The sequence below is a fragment of the Manihot esculenta genome, chromosome 7 (genome assembly GCF_001659605.2).
Source record: "Manihot esculenta cultivar AM560-2 chromosome 7, M.esculenta_v8, whole genome shotgun sequence".
Lineage (NCBI taxonomy): Eukaryota > Viridiplantae > Streptophyta > Magnoliopsida > Malpighiales > Euphorbiaceae > Manihot > Manihot esculenta.
In genome coordinates this window covers 10,784,100-10,802,821 of record NC_035167.2, presented here as the reverse complement: position 1 = coordinate 10,802,821, position 18,722 = coordinate 10,784,100, and the positions used below count along the sequence as shown (strand labels likewise).

The window sequence follows — 18,722 nt, the reverse complement described above, 5'->3', positions numbered from 1 at the left end:
TGCGTGTTTTACGTGTTCTATGTGGATGTTTTGATATATGTTATGCATGTGCTAGTTGAGGAACATTCGGGGACGAATGTTCTTAAGGGGGGGAGAATGTAATACCCGGCTAGACTCTGGTATCGGAATTCCTACCGTCCGGTGGAATCTCGGATGTCGGAAACCTCTAGAAGGGTAAAACCATGTTTTTATAAAATGTTTTAATGTATTTTATGTTTTTAAGTATAAAAGAAAATGAGTTTTTTTGCATGAAAATAACCTTGGAGGAAAATCCAGGTTCGGCCGCCGAACATGCATGCGCTTCGGGAGTGCTTTAGGCCCCCGAAGGCGTAAGGTGAGGGGAGTCAAGTTTCGGCCGCCGAACTTCACTTTCGGCCGCCGAACTTGCATGTGTTACGGAGGCACGTTCGGCCCCCGAATGTGGCCTGGCCAGCCACCTATAAAGGGGTCCCTTAGCCCAAACGGGCGAGCTTTTCTCCCCATTTTCGGCTAAGGTGAGCTCTCCGCCGTCCCTCACTGATTTTGAGCTCCTTTCTTCAAATCCTTCATGTTTTCTTATGAGTTTTTAACTTGTTTTGAAGATTTTGAGCATTAGAGCAAGTTTTTGAGCTTGGAGGCATAAAGATTGAGATCTCTCCCATCTCCAAGTTTAGGTCGTCTCTCTCTCGATCTTCAAGAGGTAAGAGCCGATCTTGAACTCATTTTATGTTTTAAGTAAGTTTTAAGTTGATTCATGGGGTAGAAATGCATGATTAGGTTAGTTGAGCATTATTGGGTTTTATGATGTGTTTATGGACAATGTATGAGTTTTGTGTATGTTTGATGTGTTGTAGTTGGGGTTTAGGATAGTTTGAGACCCCTAGGTGCTGATGTATGTGTGTATGCATGTTTTGGGTTGTTTGAATGCATGTTTGAAAGGTTGGGAGGCTTTGAGAGCATGAGGAGCCGAGTTTCTGCCCTTTTGGCAGAAACCAGGTTCGGCAGCCGAAGGGATTTTCGGCCGCCGAACCTGCCTGTGAGGCAAGCCTTTCGGCTGCCGAAGCCTGCCTCCGAAAATGGACTTTCATCTCTGAAGGGCACTTTCGGCCGCCGAAGGTGCTGCCGAACCTGCCTGACTTTTGGCTCTGGAGGGACTTTCGGCCGCCGAACCTGCCACCGAAAATGCCCTTTTCAGCCTTCCTTTGTATGTTTTCTATGGATGTTTTGAGGTGTTTTAGGGGGTTTTTGGGGAGTATTTTAGAGTCATGTTTATGTATGTTGGTCCCTCATTTGAGGCCACCTGTGTAGGCAGTAGTGAGATAGCTGCTTCAGTGTCTTGTCAGAGCTAGCCAGAGGTGAGTAGAATAAACCTTTATGTTTTAAAGCAAATAATTATAAATCTTTGAGCATGTTCATGCATCATCAATGCCATGCGATATTATAGGTTGTTTGCATTAGAATCCACGAATATGTTGCATTGCATATATATTGATGTGGATGTGGATGGACGTTGAATGATCCATTAGTCCTCAGTATGATGAGATATGCTATGATATGTTATGGAAGTCTAGGTGTGGCCTGCACTACGCTCCTGGCACTATGTAAGTGAAAGACTGGGTGTGGCCTGCACTACGCCCTCGGCACAGTTGGTCATGTTATGATATGTTTATGTAAGGGAAAGACCAGGTGTGGCCTGCACTACGCCCCTGGCTCAGTTGGACCATGTAGAGGGCTTTTGGTGACAACTCTATCCTTGATGTGATTTGTTTGTGATGTGATGCATTTCATGAAAGCATGAAACTTAAATATAATGTTTTATTATTCTGCTCACTGGGCTCTTGTAGCTCACCCCATTCCCTTAACCCCCAGGTTTGCAAGTACAGGGTAGACCAGGAGGTCAGCAGGAGTAAAGTCTGTTCTTATGTAATAGTTAGAAGTTGTGGACATGATGAAATTGTAATGTAATGTCTTGTATAGTCACAATATGTATTTGATGATATTGAGGATTAGAGTTTGTGCTTGACCCTATGTATATTGTTATCCCCTTTTGTATGCATGATCTTTATGTTATGAGTTGATGTCTTTGATGAACCAAGCTTAATGTATGTTATGTTACCCCATTGGAGCATTTAATGAGGGCTCCAGTGTGTGGTTCATGTTTATGTAGATGTGCATGCACAGGTTAAGCTTGGTTAAAGAAAGAAAATTCTACAGGTTTTTTTTAGTATGTATGATCATGTATGGGATTTGACAGGTATTCAGGATATATGTTAGGCTTGCTACGGGTCTCGGCGGCCTTATGCCGATCTGGATCCTAGCGCCGGTAGCGGTCCAGATTTTCGGGTCGTTACAGGTAGAAAGGTGAGGGTGGGTACATTGGGTACTGATGGTAAGGTGGGTAGAAAGGTGGATAAGGCATATAGGAAGGGTATGGGTTAAAGCCAGAGTAATCCGATGTACCCCCTATCGGATACCCTGGTCCCTGTGGAAAGGGTGGATATTGGGGTGGATAACCAAACCCTGAGGCCTGAGCGCCTCCCTGTGACTCCCCTGTACCCTCCTCAGACATGCTTACTTCCAAGTTTCCATCCCTTCTCTGATCCTCTTCCATAGATTCCCTCACATCTGAAGACCTCCTTCCCTGATCTGTTCCCCTTACTGATCTACTTAATGCACATGCATAAAATCATGGCATTTCACATCATCACCATTCAAGATAGGACTATACATCCTATCCTAGTGGACATGATTTTCCTATTGTACTTGCCCTTCTATAACCTCTATGAGCCCGACACACTCTAGGTCCGACCATGTGAACCTAGGGCTTTGATACCACTCTGTAACGATCCGGAAACCAAACCGTTACCGGCGCTAGGATCCAGATCGACTTAAGGTCGCCGGGACCCATAGCAAGCCTCCTATACATCCTGTACAACTGGTATAATCCCATACATGATCAAACATAAACATAAAAACTATTAACTTTTTCTTTTACCAAGCTTAACTTGTGCATGCACATAACCATAAACATAAAACCCCACACTAGAACCCTCATCAAATGCTCTAGTGGGGCAACATATCATACATTAAGCTTGGTTTAACATTTCTCAACATTAACATTATATAAAGATCATGTGACAAAGGGATTAACCAAAGACTAGGGCCAAGCACAACTAATCCTCATTACATTTCTGAACATCAGTATATTACATAAAATTGTTTTACATTACATGTCCACAACTAGCTAACTATTACAATTACCAAACTTTACTTTTGCTGACCTCCTGGTCTATCCAGAACCTGCAAACCTGGGGGTTAAGGGAGAGGAGTGAGCTAAAAAGTCCAGTGAGCAGAACAAGTAAAACATTTAAATAATATATGTCATCATGAAATGCATCACAACACAAACAATTCACATCAAGGATGGACTTGTCACCAATAGCCCTCTACACATTCCAATGGTGCCAGGGGCGTAGAATGGGCCTCACTGGTCTTTCTCTTAACATATCATAACATAACATAACATTCCAATGTGCCAGGGGCGTAGAATGGGCCTCACTGGTCTTCCATACCGTATCATCGTCATCATATCATATCGAGGACTAATGAATCATTCAACATCCATCCACATCAACATCATAAAATGCAATGCAGCATATTCGTGAATGCTAATGCATAACAACCTAATACATATCATGGCATTTATGATGCATGGATCATGCTCTAAAATTGATTTGCTTTAAAGTAAAAGAGTTGTGTTCTACTCACCTCTGGCTAACTCTGAAAAGACTCTGAAGTAGCTATCTCACTGCTGGAGTCCTCGGTTCCTCGGGTCCGAACCTACACAGGTGGACTCATATGAGGGACCAAACATACTCTAAACATCTCCCCAAAAACCCCCCTAAAACATCAGAAAACAATCATAGAAATCATGCAAAGGAAGGCTGGACAGGGCACTTTCGGAGGCTGAAAGTCCCTCCAGAGCCGAAACTCAGCCACTTTCGGCGGCCGAAAGTGGTTCCAGAGCCGAAACTCATGCATGTTCGGCGGCACCTTCGGCGGCCGAAACTCCCCTCTAGAGCCGAAAGTCCAACTTTCAGGGGCAGGGTTCGGCAGCCGAAACATGCTACCACAGGCAGGTTCGGCGGCCGAACATGGGTTCGGCGGCCAAACCTGAGTTCTTCCAGAATGGCAGAACTCAGCCTCCTCATGCATATTTGCCTCCCAAACTTCTAAACTCAAACCAAACCATGCAAGAACACGCATACACACATACATAAGCATATAGGGGTCCCAAACTAGCCTATACCCCAACAACAACATATATAGCAACTCATACAACCTACATTACTCAAAAACCAACACAAGCCCTAACCTAAAACATTTACTCTAAAACATGCATCAACCCTCTCAAAACCCTTCAAAACTTTCCTAAAACATACAAGAAAGGTAGGATCTAAGCTTACCTCTTGAAGATCGAGAGGAAAAACGATCCTTGCTCGGAGATAGGAGAAATCTAACTCCTTGGGTCTCCAAACTCCAAAACTTTGTTCTTGTTCAAAAAATCTTCAAAACCAAGATAAAACTTGTTAAAACTTGAAAGATTTGAAGAAAATCATCAAAACTAACCATGGGAGGGCATGGACTCACCGTTGGCCGGAAATGGGGAAGAAAACTTGCCCATTTTCGGACATGGGGCCTTTTATAGGTGGCTGGCCAGACCACCTTTGGGGGCCAAAGGTGCTCCCTAAAGTGCACCATGTTCGGCGGCCGAACCTGGATTTCCTCCCTTGGTCTTTTTCATTCAAAACTCAATTTCTTTCTTGCTTAAAACCATAAAATATCTGAAAACATTTCATAAAAACATATTTTACCCTTTCTAGAGTATTCCGACATCTGAGATTCCGCCGGACGGAAGGAATTCTGATGCCGGGTCTAGCCGGGTATTACAGGCAACTTCCTAGATTGAGATTATTTAACATTCACTAATCATAGAATTTCTAGTATTTGATAATGATTGCACAAACCTTATTATGTGTAATTAAATGTGTTCTTAATTTTTTTAAACTGTAAACTTTTTTTTCAAAACAATTGAGGGTATGAAAACTCAAAGCCGACTCTCCCATGTGATGAATGTGCATTTATCCATCGACTGCTTGTTCGTCTATTTCTCCCTTTTGACGTAGGATTTTTTTCCTTATCAGTTGCCCCTCTTGGTACTCCTAATGTCTTAGTTTGGAGGCATACTGTAATACCCGGCTAGACTCCGGTATCGGAATTCCTACCGTCCGGTGGAATCTCGAATGTCGGAGATTTCTAGAAGGGTAAAATCATGTTTTCATAAAATGTTTTAATGAATTTTAAGGTTTTAGGTAAGAAAGAAATTGAGTTTAAATGAAAAAGACCATGGAGGGAAAATCCAGGTTCGGCCGCCGAACTTGCATGAGTTTAGGGGGCGTCTTCGGCTTCCGAAGGTTGCCTGACCAGCTCCTATAAAGGAACCCATGGCCGAAAATGGGCGAGTTTCTTCCCCATTTCCGGCCAAAGGTGTAATACCCGGCTAGATTCCGGCATCGGAATCCCTACCTTCTGGCGGAATCTCCGTTGGAATATGGAATTTTGATGATGTCAGAGTCTTCTAGAGGGGTAAAATGTGATTTCTAAAATGATTTTTTTTACTGATTTCATGGTTTTAAATGAAAAAGAAGTGAGTTTTGAAAAGAAAAGACCAAGGAGGTTTTTGCCAGGTTCGGCCGCCGAAAGTGAAGTTCGGCCGCCGAACATGAGTTGGTTTCGGAAGTGCTTTTGGCCTCCGAAAGCCTTGTTTGAACAAACCAGGTTCGGCCGCCGAACATGGGGGTGTTTTGCATGCACGTTAGGCCGCCGAAGGAGGTTTGGCTGGCCACCTATAAAAGCCCCTCAGACCGAAAATGGGCGAGATTTCTCCCCATTCTCGAGCTCAGGTGTGTTCATGTCCTCCTTTGGTCATTTTCATGTTTTCTCTTCATCTCCTTCATATTTTTAAGAGTTCCATGGTTGTTTTGAATAGTTTTCAAGCTTAGATCAAAGTTTTGGGAGCTTGGAGACCCAAGGAGTAGTTTCCTCCCATCTCCAAGTTAGAGCTCGCACAAACCCTCGATCTTCAAGAGGTAAGTGTGGATCTATACTTTCTTTTACGTTTCATGAAGTTTTAAGTGAGTTTTAAGAGATTTTGATGGTTGAGTATGGGTAGATATGCATGTTAGGGTTTATGTGGGTTTTATGCCCAATGTATGATAATGTATGTTCTTGTGATGTTTGTGTTGGGGTTTAAGTTAGTTTCAAGCCCCTTGAGCTTATGGGAGAGAGTATGCATGATCGGGAGAGAGTATGTGAGGTTTGGTTTGTTTTGATGGTTTTGGCCTATGTGGGTCATAAACTATCTATGTATGCTTTAGATGTTGTTTTGGGAGTTTAAGCTTGTTTGAGCTCCTTTGTGCATGGTTAAGGATGTATGCATGTGTTTGAGAAGTTGGGTGCTTGTTTTGGGGTGTATGGAAGGTTTGGGAGGCTTGAAATGCACAAAGGCTGAGTTTTGGATGAACTCAGGTTCGGCCGCCGAAGGTGGTTTCGGCCGCCGAACCTGCCTGAGGATGCAAGGATTGGCCGCCTAACCTTGCCCCCGAAAGTTGAGTTTTGGCTTGAAAGCAGACTTTCGGCCGCCGAAGGTAATGTTCGGCCGCCGAAAGTGCCTGACTTTCGTCTCTGGAGAGAGGGTTCGGCCGCCGAAGGTGCCGCCGAACCTGCCTGACTTTCGTCTCTGTCTGGGACTTTCGGCCGCCGAAGGTGCCCTGTCCAGCCTTTTCTTGAGTGTTTTCTATGCATGTTTAAGTGATGCTTTAGAGGGTTTTTGGGTAGTTGTTTATGAGTTGTTTAGAGTATGTTTGGCACCTCACTGGAGTCCACCTGTGTAGGATCGGACCCGAGGAACCGAGGTGTTTAGCAGTGTTAGCTGCTTCAGAGTTAGTCAAGAGCTAGCCAGAGGTGAGTGGAACTAACCCTTACGTTTTAAATCAAATGTTTTCAACATGTTCAAGCATGTTCATGCATCATGAATACCATGTTATGCAATAGGTTGTTTGCATTAGAATTCACGAATATGATGCATTGCATAATACGATGATGATGATGTGGATGGATACTGGATGATCCTCTAGCCCTCAGTATGTTATGACATGATATGGAATGATATGATATGGCATGTACGATATGATATGAGATGAGAAGTCCAGGTGTGGCCGTATCGCCCCTGGCATAGAGCATGAGAAGTCCAGGCGTGGCCGTATCGCCCCTGGCATAGAGCATGAGAAGTCCAGGCGTGGCCATATCGCCCCTGGCATAGAGCATGAGAAGTCCAGGCGTGGCCGTATCTCCCCTGGCATATAGTATTGTTGATTTGTTATGGTACGAGATTGATATGTAGAGGGCTATTGGTGACAGATTCATCCTTGAGGTGATTTGTTTGTGATGTGATGCATTCCATGATAGCATATGTTAAAATGAATTGTTTTCTTTTATGGTTTCTGCTCACTGGGCTTTTTAGCTCACCCCTCTCCCCTAACCCCAGGTTTGCAGGGTCAGAGGTAGTTCAGGAAGACGGCAAGATTTGGTTATGGTCATGATATGTAATAGAATAGTAGTGGACATGATGTAATGTAAGGTTATGTATTGATGTAAAAGGAGTTGTATTGCATAATGATATTATGTTATATGTTCAGAGTTATAGTATTGTGCTTGGCCCGAGTTGGATAATCCCCTTGTACATGAGTTTTATTTTATATTATTACATGTGATGGACCGAGTTTGACATAGGGTATGCTGACCCTAGGGGTTCTATGAGTTCAGTCATAGTGCATACACAGGTCAAACTGGTTAAAGGTAAAGTTTTAAATGTTTTATGGATATGTTTGATCATGTTTGGGATTATACCAGCTGTACAGGATGCATAGTAGGCTTGCTACGGGTCCCGGCGGCCTTAAGCCGATCTGGATCCTAGCGCCGGTAGCGGTCCGGATTTTCGGGTCGTTACAAGAGGTGAGTTCATGCCCTCCATGGTTGGTTTTGAGTATTTTCCTCCAATCTTTCAAGTTTTAACAAGTGTTGCTTGGTTTTGAAGATCTTTGAAGCCAAGAACGAAGTTTTGGAGTTTGGTGACCAAAGAGGCTAGATCTCTCCCACCTCCGAGTTGAAGTGTCTCTCCTCTCGATCTTCAAGAGGTAATAGTAGATCTTCAGCTCCTTCCATATTTTAAGCAAGTTTTATGAAGTTTATGGGGTAGAAATGCATGTTTTGGTTAGTTGTAAAAATGTGGAGTTATGCTCAATGTATGCTGTTTTTGATGTTAAATGTGATGTTTTTAGGGTTTAGGATAGTTTGAGGCCCCTATGTGCTTGTTGGTATGAGTATGCATGTTGTAGAATGGCTTAGGGCATGTTTGAATGGTTTGGGAGGCAATATGTGCATGAAGAGGCTGAGTTCTGCCATTTGGAAGAACTCAGGTTCGGCAGCCGAAGGAACTTTCGGCCGCCGAACCTGCCTGTGGAGGCAAGCTTTTGGCTGCCGAACCCTGCCCCTGAAAGTGGACTTTCGTCTCTGGAAGGGACTTTCGGCCGCCGAAGGTGCCGCCGAACATGCATGAGTTTCGTCTCTGGAAGGGACTTTCGGCCGCCGAAGGTGCCGCCGAAAGTGGCTGAGTTTCGGCTCTGAAGGGACTTTCGGCCGCCGAACCTGCCGCCGAAAGTGCCCTGTTCAGCCTTCCTTTGCATGTTTTCCATGATTGTTTTATGGTGTCTTAGGGGGTTTTTGGGGAGTTGTTTAGAGTTATGTTAGTCTATGTTTGGTCTCTCATTTGAGTCCACCTGTGTAGGTTCGGACCCGATGAACCGAGGACCCCAGTAGTGAGATAGCTGCATCAGTGTCTTTTCAGAGCTAGCCTGAGGTGAGTAGAATAACTCCTTATATTTCAAAGTAAATAAATCAGTTTTGAGCATGTTCATGCATCACAAATGCCATGAGATATATTAGGATGTTTGCACTAGAATTCACGAAATATGTTGCATTGCATAATATGAATGATGATGTGGATGGGTATTGGATGATCCCTTAGTCCTCCTATGATATGATATGATGATGATATGGTATGGAAGTCCAGGTCGAGGCCCATTCTACGCCCCTGGCACTATGTAAGAGAAAGACCAGGTCGAGGCCCATTCTACACCCCTGGCACTATTGGAATGTTATGTTATGTTATGCTATGTTAAGAGAAAGACCAGGTCGAGACCCATTCTACGCCCCTGGCACTATTGGACATGTAGATGACTATTGGTGACAAATCCATCCTTGTTGTGATTTGTTTGTATTGTGATACATTCCATGAAATCATGTATTCTAAATATAATGTTTTATTATTCTGCTCACTGGGCTCTTGTAGCTCACCCCTCTCCCTTAACCCCCAGGTTTGCAGGTACAGGATAGACCAGGAGGTCAGCAAGAGTAAAGTCTGGTTTATGTATTAGTTAGCAGTTTGTGGACATGTATTGTAATATGTTAAAGTATTGGAATGTAAGGTTAAAGAGTATATTGAGGATAGAATTGTGCTTGGCCCTAATGTATGTTAATCCCCTTTTGTACATGATCTTGAATGTTTTAATGATGTTTATGGAAACCCAGCTTAATGTATGAATTGTTACCCCATTGGAGCATTTGATGAGGGCTCCAGTGTGGGGTTTTATGTTTATGAGTTGTGCATGCACAGGTTAAGTTGGGTGAATGAAAGGAAAAGTTTTAAAAATTATATGTAAATGGTTGATCATGTATGGGATTAAACAGGTATACAGGATGTATGTTAGGCTTGCTACGGGTCCCGGCGGCCTTAAGCCGACCTAAATCCTAACGCCGGTAGCGGTCCGGTTTTCGAGTCGTTACACATACTAGGCAGAGCAAGTATATTGTTCGATCTGGTTATCAGTCTTTGATGCCACATCTTAGTTCTACTGTTTTGGTTTCTCATCCATCATCTTCTAGGATTCCTGGTTTGGGCATTTGGAAAAGTGTTTGGTCTCTGCAGGTCTACCAAAATTGCAATTCTTTCTCTGACACTTGCTCCATAATGCTTTATCTATGCTATCTAGTTTAGCTCAACATGGTTATTATGTGGACTCTACTTGCGCTATATGTCATTTTGCATCCGAAACATTACATCATATGTTTTTTCTGTGGCACTGCTCGGTTAATTTGGTTTGCAGCCCTTGTACTTATAAACCTGAGGGGGTTGGTTTTCCCAGTTTTGTTCGTTGGTCGGAATCTTTACTTGATCAATCCTTAGCTCTTGGTGTTATGACTTTATGGCATATTTGAAAAGAACACAATGGTTGTGTGTTTGATAAAGTGGCCCGGACCCCTTGAAAATTCTCTCAGATCGCTTTTGACTTTTCACATCTACAATATACTAGTGCTTTTGCTGCTCCTCCTGATCATGTTCCACATCTAGTGGATAGTCAAACTTTTTGCTCTTTATTGTCTCAGGACGTTTTTCAAATTCATTGTGATATTGCATAAAAGAATCCGTTTTCGCCAGTAGTAATAGTTGTGATTGTTAATAACTACTGTGGTCATTTTGTACATGGTTTAACTAGACACATTCGATATTTTACGGTCCTGGCAGTTGAAAGCACGAGCCATGCTGAACGATATCCATTTTGCTCTCAATCATGGTCTCACTTCTTTTATTTGCACTTCCGACTCACAACTTTTAACTTCTGCAATCAGGAGTCATGGAAGTGCTGTGTCTTGAGAAATGTGAGCTACTGTAACATCGCTTATGCAACTTACTTCTGGTTTATCGAGGTTTTCCTTTTGTCATATTCCTTACAATTATAAGCTTTAAACAGATACTATACTTAAATTATGTCTTAGGAACTAGTGAATTAGACGTTGTATACTTTGAATATATGTTACATTCTTTGTTATAAATTTTGCAGATATTACAGTTTTATAATGCAATCTTTATTGCCAATAAAAAAAAAATTTATGTAACAATAAAAACTTAATTAATTAAATAAGAAATTGCCAAAATCATATGTGAGATATTCTGTCATAATAACCATTTAGCGCATTTTTTTTCTCTGCCAGATTTTATTTATTTTCAGTAATTAATTTCCTTTTCTTATTTCTTTAATAAGAATCCAATGATTTATTTAATTTTGCTGAAGCTTTAGCTTAGATTTGTGATATGATCTTCATTACTGTGTAATCATGTCCATTAGATTTGTGGACAGAGTCTTCCGAAAAAAATTAATTACTTCCCCTAACATGTATCATTAGTTAATAATAAGTAACTTAATAATATCTTTAATCTTATTATTATTATTATTATTATTATTATTATTATTATTATTATTATTATTATTATTATTTAATTGCAAACACTAAAAAACTTAAAAAAATAAAAAAAAATTATCAATTAAATTATTAAAAAATTAATCATTAAAATAAATTACTAAATATTTATAATTAATATTAATAAAAAATTATTAATTATTTATCAATAAAAAATCACAGTTATATTTTTATTTTTGAAATACTTGATTTATGTGAGACTTAAAAAAAAATTACAAGTATATATATATATACATTAAAAGTTTTATTAACATAAATATTTAGTTTATAATATTGTTTTTATCTTTATATAAAGTAAAATTTAAATTAAATAGATTATTGAAAAGAATATATCAGAACAGTTTGAGACCATACATCATCAATTAACGACTTTAATTAAAGGGTAATAAAAATTATTAACTGATAATTAAGGATATGAAATTTTATTTTAGTTTTTAGGGTGTAAATTAGAATTTTAATTTCTAATAAACTAGGCAATATATATTTAAATTCAAATTATTATTAATATTTGTAGTTGAATACTATATATTGTCATAAAATGTAAATTTGATGGAGTGATTTAAATTTAATCTTTGATATTTTTAATTTTAATTGCTGATTTTTAATTTTTTTTAACTACAAAATCCATTAATAAAACATGAATATTTAAAGAATTATTACTATAAAATAAAATCTATATAAGATGTACTTAATAATTGATTTACTTATTTTTAAAAATTAATTTAAAATTACATATAAATACTGAGTTAATTTATTTAAAATTTAAAATTTATTTAAAATTTTAAATTAAAATATAAAAATAACATGAACATGAACATTTCATTTAGGCGAATCGATTTAAAAAGACCTATGTTTATGTACATTTACATTTTAATATAAATCTTTTAGTTTTGATTTAATTGGTCCAATATTTATATTTTGGTGTAATTTTAGTTATTCTGAAAATTTTTAAATTGAATAGTTTACGTGGTAATTTAATAGTTTAGTTTGGTATATCACGTATATTATTATTATTATTTTATGAGAACTTTATTATTTAGTCACTGAAAATTACCATTATTAACAAATCAATATCTCAATTTTGAGAAATCTATTAAAATTTTTTTATTTTTTTTATAAATAAAATAGTTGTTCCATCTATTTGTGTCATTAAAAATATAACAAAAGACCAAATCATCCCTTCTTCTTCTTTTTCGATCCTTTTTTTTCTTTTTCTTCGGTTCTTCTTTCTTTAAGGAGAAGGAGGGGACGATTCTTATTTTTCTTCTTCTCTTTTAAGGAGGAGGGGAGGATAGCTATTTCATGGACAAAAATAAAATATAAGAATGTTTTAATAGATTTAAAAAAGCTAAGGACGTTTTAATAGATTTTAAAAAATGTAGAGACTGACTTGTTATAATGGTAATACCAGAGATTAAATAAGAAGATTTATTTGAGGGCAAAATTGAATTTTAAAAATTTTCTCTCTCATTCTTTTTCTATTTTAACGAGAAATAGAAGGTAAAGACTATTTTATTAATGGAGAGAAAAAAAATAAAGACATTTTAATAGATTTTTTGAAAATGCAAGAACTGACTTATTAATAATAATAATACTCAAAGTTTCTCTCTGTGGTTCCTCTGTGCCTCGATACTCTTGCTTTTTCCTCTTTCTTAAACCTAACTCATGCTTTTCCTTTCCTCATAAAAGACGATCTGCGTCAATTGACTATCGATGAAGAAGAAAATGTTGTTGTCCTTATTAAGAGCTCCAGAAATATTCGGATCGTCACTTATGATTTTTGTATGGTGGGAATGTTTTTCACATACAATCAAATCAATTTTCAGAACATACAGACCTTTTTGGTAGATTTATGATATCCTTTAGAGGGGTATCTATTATGGAATTAGAGGCAAAAAAATATCTGTTTCGGTTTTTTAACAATGTTGATTTTCCTTCCTCTCAACAGGATGATGATGCTACAAGTTTCTTCCTCTCAACAGGATACCTCTAACCACACCCCTGTGAATGTTAATTTGATAGGTAAACAATGAAGCGGCTCATCCCGTCAAAGATCGGGATAGCCAAAAGCAATTATCGTCCTGTGTTGGAACTGCCGAGTACTCGGTAATTTTCGGACAGTTAATACATTGAAGGATTTTGTTACTAGTTACAGGCCGAATATTTTATTTTTGATGGAAACATAGCTCTCTGTCACTATTTGCTCTTAGCGATGAAATTTTTGCCTTTTAATGGCTCCATTCTTATGGACTGTTTGCAAGTGGTTCAATCTATTCAGTCTCCACATTTATATTTAGATGTAATTTTAGTTAATTTTTAAAAATAAAAATGTAATAGTTGAGATAGGATGTGAAATGTAATATTTTATTATTTTTTAAATATAAACTAATTTTATATATAAAAATAATATTAACTCATATTTAACTATTTAATTTTTAATTTAACGGTTAAATATACCATTACCAAATATTATTTATTTTATATCAATAATTATAAAAATTTTACAATAAATATATTATTTTTAATTATTTTATATATACGATTATTTTTTATTAAATAATATATCTATTATAAGATATTTATAATTATTATTGTAAAATAAAATTTATTACTATTAGAGATTTGAATAACATATTTAATGATTAATTTTTTATCTTTAATGTTAATTTTAAAAATCAATTAAAATTAAATTCAAATATAAACGTAAATAATAATAATAATAATAATAATAATAATAATAATAATAATAATAATAATAATATACGTATATGTCAATTTATTAAAATTATATGAAAATGTAAAGATTGAGTCAATTAATTAACTTTTTTTTTTAATTATATTTATAATACATTATGCCATTACTAGATATAATAGATATATTTTTAAAAGAATATATATGTGATAAAATAATGGTTTTTATTTCTTAATTTAAATATTTTAAAGACAATAAATAACTTATTAATATAAACAATAGTCTAATAGCTATAATAATGTAGGAGTTTAAAAAAATTAATCAATAAAATATATAATTTCACCTCATTTATTTAAAAAAAAACTAATGGAATGACATATACCTTTAAAAAAAATAAAAAAGAGAACATAAAATTTATGGGATTTAATACTATTTATTTGACTAATTAATTTAAAAATAGCATCATACTGTCAATCAAAATCAAGAATACCATTAAATAAATAGACAAAATGTATTTGAAAAAAAAAAAAAAACAAAATCTATCAGAAGAGGAAGAGAAGAGAATAGCCTACCAACTCTCTCTCTCTCTGTGAAGCGTTTTCACTCCCGATTAGCAAGGCTAAGGCTGTGACTTCGCCAAATGTGGGTAGAAAGGCCACTCCAGAGAGGAGGAAAGCGACTCCTGTGAGAGATCAAGGGGAGAATTCGAGGCCTCTGGATCAGCATAGGTGGCCGGGGAGGAGTAGAGAAGGGAATTTAGGTTCGGCAGAAAGAAAGCCGATGTTGTCTAGGATTTTGGATTGTAGTGGTGGAGATAAGAGGAGTCTGGGATCTGGGTTGATGATGGTTAAGTCATTGCAGCCATCTGTGATGGTTGATGAGAGGAGGTTGAGCTTGGATTTAGGCAATGCTAAGCAAAACCCAGATGCCAATTCGGTGATTGAATATTCTCTTACTGTTGATCTCACTGTATCTGATAGCGATAGTGTTTCCTCTGGTAGCACTTCAGGATTGCATGAATTAGGTAGTGGGATTTCCAAAGGAAAAAAATGGGCTCGTGGCATTTTTATTTCTGCAAGGTTTTGGCAAGAAACAAATAGCAGGTTGAGGCGCTTGCAGGATCCAGGTTCACTATTACCAACTAGTCCTAATTCCAGAATGAGCATTTCATCTAAAACCAGTCAATCAAAAAGATTTGGTGTTGATGGTACAGTGACATCTCCCAGAACTATTGCTTCTTCAACTATTAGGGGAGCCACGTGGCCTGCCTCGCCTACTAAGCTTTGGACACCTACGGCTTCCTCTCCATCACGAGGGATTTCTAGTCCTTCAAGGGTGAGACCCATGAGTTTCAATTCTTAGTTTCTCAGTTGATTTAAGGAGAGGGAAGATGGGGGAGGATCGAATTGTTGATGCACATATGTTGAGGCTTCTGTACAAACGTTACTTGCAATGGCGGTTTATAAATGCAAAGGCAAATGCTTCCTTCATGTTGCATAGACTAAATGCAGAGGTATGGTATACACACTTTTCACTGTTTTCCGTCCATTGATTTTGGTTTCTCATCTATAGTAACCATATCCGTAGCATTAAGGCTCAAACTTACCCAAATAACTTTTGGACAAGCATTCCGGCTCAAACTTAGTTATTTGGACACTTTTTTTCACTTACTCACTAGTTTATGCTAGCTATTTATAAACCCATCAATGTTCCTCTAAACAATCTATTCTGGCCACTACAATGTCAATAGTAACATCCTTGGCATAATATAAATTTCTTAGGACTTATAGCTTCTAATATCAGTTTCTGGAAATGACAAACAAAGAACTGCATTTAACTGGAGCAACATCAATGCTATAATTTTAGGAAAGATGTTACACAGTTTCTATGATTTTTTTTTTTGGGATGGTAAAGATTTCCAAGGCTCAAGATTTAACTATACTGCCTAAGAATAGAGTTTAAGCTCTAGATATAGTCAAAAGTGAAATATATACTCGAGGCAATGTGTCTTCCCATCACCTAAAATGGAAAGAAAACAACTGAACCTTAAAAGTAAGCTTGAGTTTGCATCATTAATCATAGTGAACAGGTATGGACATGGTTACCTAGACCATGGTACTCTTGAGTCCTGGTACGGGTACATGGTAAACTTGATTGGTATTAGTGGTATGTTTAGTTAGTATGCCAATTTAATTTGGGAATGTAAATTATATTTACTCAATATAATAGAATGTTTAAATAATTAAATATATGATTAATAAATGATAATATTTATATTTTCTAAACAATTTTAAATTTTAACTAATAAAATAGCCAATTACACTCCCACGTCAACCTATTCCACTAACATGTAAATCAACTATCTTGCTTAAAATGTTTCAAAATGTATTCTCTTCTGTTTATTATTCTCTTGCTATAGCCTTTTTCCTCTCCTCCTCTTCTTCTTCTTGTTTCTGCATGCTGCTATTGCACACTGTCATATTTATTGATCTTTCTTCTTCCTTCCTTCCATATTTTCATTTCTTGTGGAACTTCTATTTTTGGCAAACTGGATGGCGTCCCTAGCAATTTGGGACAGAAGAGTATTGCGTTTCAAGATGCAGTACCTGGGTCGGTTTCCAGGGGGTGAGAGAATCTAGTAATTATGGGTATGAACAAGCTTAATGAAGCGAAGCTCTACCTCGAAAATGACAAATGGCTTAGTTCATTTGCAGCAGGCCTATTAAGGGTCACTTGGTTGTGTCTGTACTAGGCACATTTGGCCTTTTCATTTGTTATTCCCTTAGAAATTCAAATGAAAGAGTTCATAATTTTTTATAGGGTGATCTAAAGTTAGTGAGCATAATTTAAACAATAAAGTGATCCATTTATTTTAGTTGGGTCAAATTAAAGGTCATCTAAAACTAAGGTAGACTCAATATGACAAACGAAAGTTACTTTAGCTTGTTTGAGGTTCAACAAAACGAAATCTACACGCTTAGGCATGTTCAGACTTGTTTCTAAAAGTTGGTTTGGTTTTGAAGAAAATAATACTTTGCAGTGGATAACTTTTTCTCATAGTTGTTTCTCAGAACAAGTCCCTACGTTTACTTGTATATATTCCATTATTTAGACATGAAATGTTATTTTCAGTATTTCGAAAAGCTATTCCTGGAAGAGCACATGGAGAAAAATGAACTTTTATCCAAATAAGAAAGTTTCTTCTGTAAAATTTGCTCATTTGAGTTCCTGCATGCATACATATATACATATACACATACATACTTGTAAATATATATATATATATATATATATATTCCAAGCAAGCTTTTAAGCATTCAGTAGGTGAGGTCATATGCACCTGATTGATTTTCAACAGCAATTCTCTCTTTTGTCTAAATACTCATCTTTTGGTTTTGGTTTGTTGGCAACTGCAGCACTGTATGACTTTTGTTTGTTGGCAAACTGTAGAGAATAAATATGATGGACGCAATTTAGTATTCTTACAGTTTTGGTATTGTTCTTTATACTAGAAAATTTTGTGGAATGTATGGGTGACCATCGCAGAACTACGGCACTGTGTCATTCTTGAAAGGATCAAGTTACTGTTGCTGAGGCAAAAGTTAAAGCTAACTTCTATCCTCAAGGGACAAGTAAGATTTACAATTTCACTTTACTTTAATTGACTTATAAATCCATTTAGAGCTTCTAGTAAACTGTCTCTGCTTAAAATTCAACTATCTATTAGCTTTTCTATTTCTATGGTAGGGTTAAATCTTCATGTCAAATGTGACGATGGATAGAAAACATGTTTACCTGTTGAAAATAGTTGAAAAACATGACTTTTGTTATAAAGGAAAATAGTAGAAAACAATCTAAAGTTATTTTTCAAATCCTAGCTAAAATTTTGGAAAATGGGCACATGTATAAGCAAAATCTTGTTTTCTAGTTATTTTAAATAACTATTTCAGAAAACTACCCCAGTTTACTTTGAGAGAACACAGCCTTGTTGCATGTAAAATTGAGAATTAAGCATGTCTTTTGCATCACATTTGAAGTATGAATAAATGTTTGAAAAGAGATATCCATCAAGGTGAAGGCTTCAAAATTCATATATAGATAGGCCTGTGCAGCAGGGATTATAGATCCTCAATAGTGTGGCAAATTTGAAAGATCCCTTTGACTTCTACCAGTCTTTTTGTTATAACTGGTTCTTTTATATATGTTCCAACTGTTTTTTGGAATTAGGAGGTTCAGTCTCTTCATATAATGATTGATGGAGATGGTTGTCATGTGGGTTTAAAAAGTAAGACTGAGGGAGGGAAGTAGAATAGGGGCAAAGGGGAGATGATTCACTCAACTGAGCCTCTAGTCCTTAGCTAATTAGAGAGAAGGACAATAAGTAAACAAAATCTTAGAGGAGAATTTCTTTAAATTGGGATTGTCTTCTGACCTGACAAGAATATTACAATAATTAATTGACCATTACAATTTAAAAATAACAACCGTTTAGCTAATGAAAGTGGCTAAATAATTAATATATTTTTTTAATAGAAAAATTAATTAATTAATTTTACTAAATTATATGGATTAAATAGTAATTTTTTTAAAATAGTATTTTCTTTCTGAAAATACC

At 36.9% G+C, this 18,722-nt stretch overlaps 1 protein-coding gene across 1 annotated transcript in view; it reads left to right on the top strand.

The window, feature by feature from the left end:
• The first annotated feature begins 13,128 nt into the window (after positions 1–13,128).
• LOC110618515 (QWRF motif-containing protein 2) overlaps positions 13,129–18,722 on the top strand; it is a 51,524-nt gene continuing 45,930 nt past the window's right edge. The window contains 5 exon segments of the mRNA XM_043958119.1: positions 13,129–13,197; positions 13,438–13,521; positions 14,675–15,456; positions 15,458–15,620; positions 17,620–17,739. Coding sequence (XP_043814054.1) covers positions 13,129–13,197; positions 13,438–13,521; positions 14,675–15,456; positions 15,458–15,620; positions 17,620–17,739 — 1,218 coding nt within the window.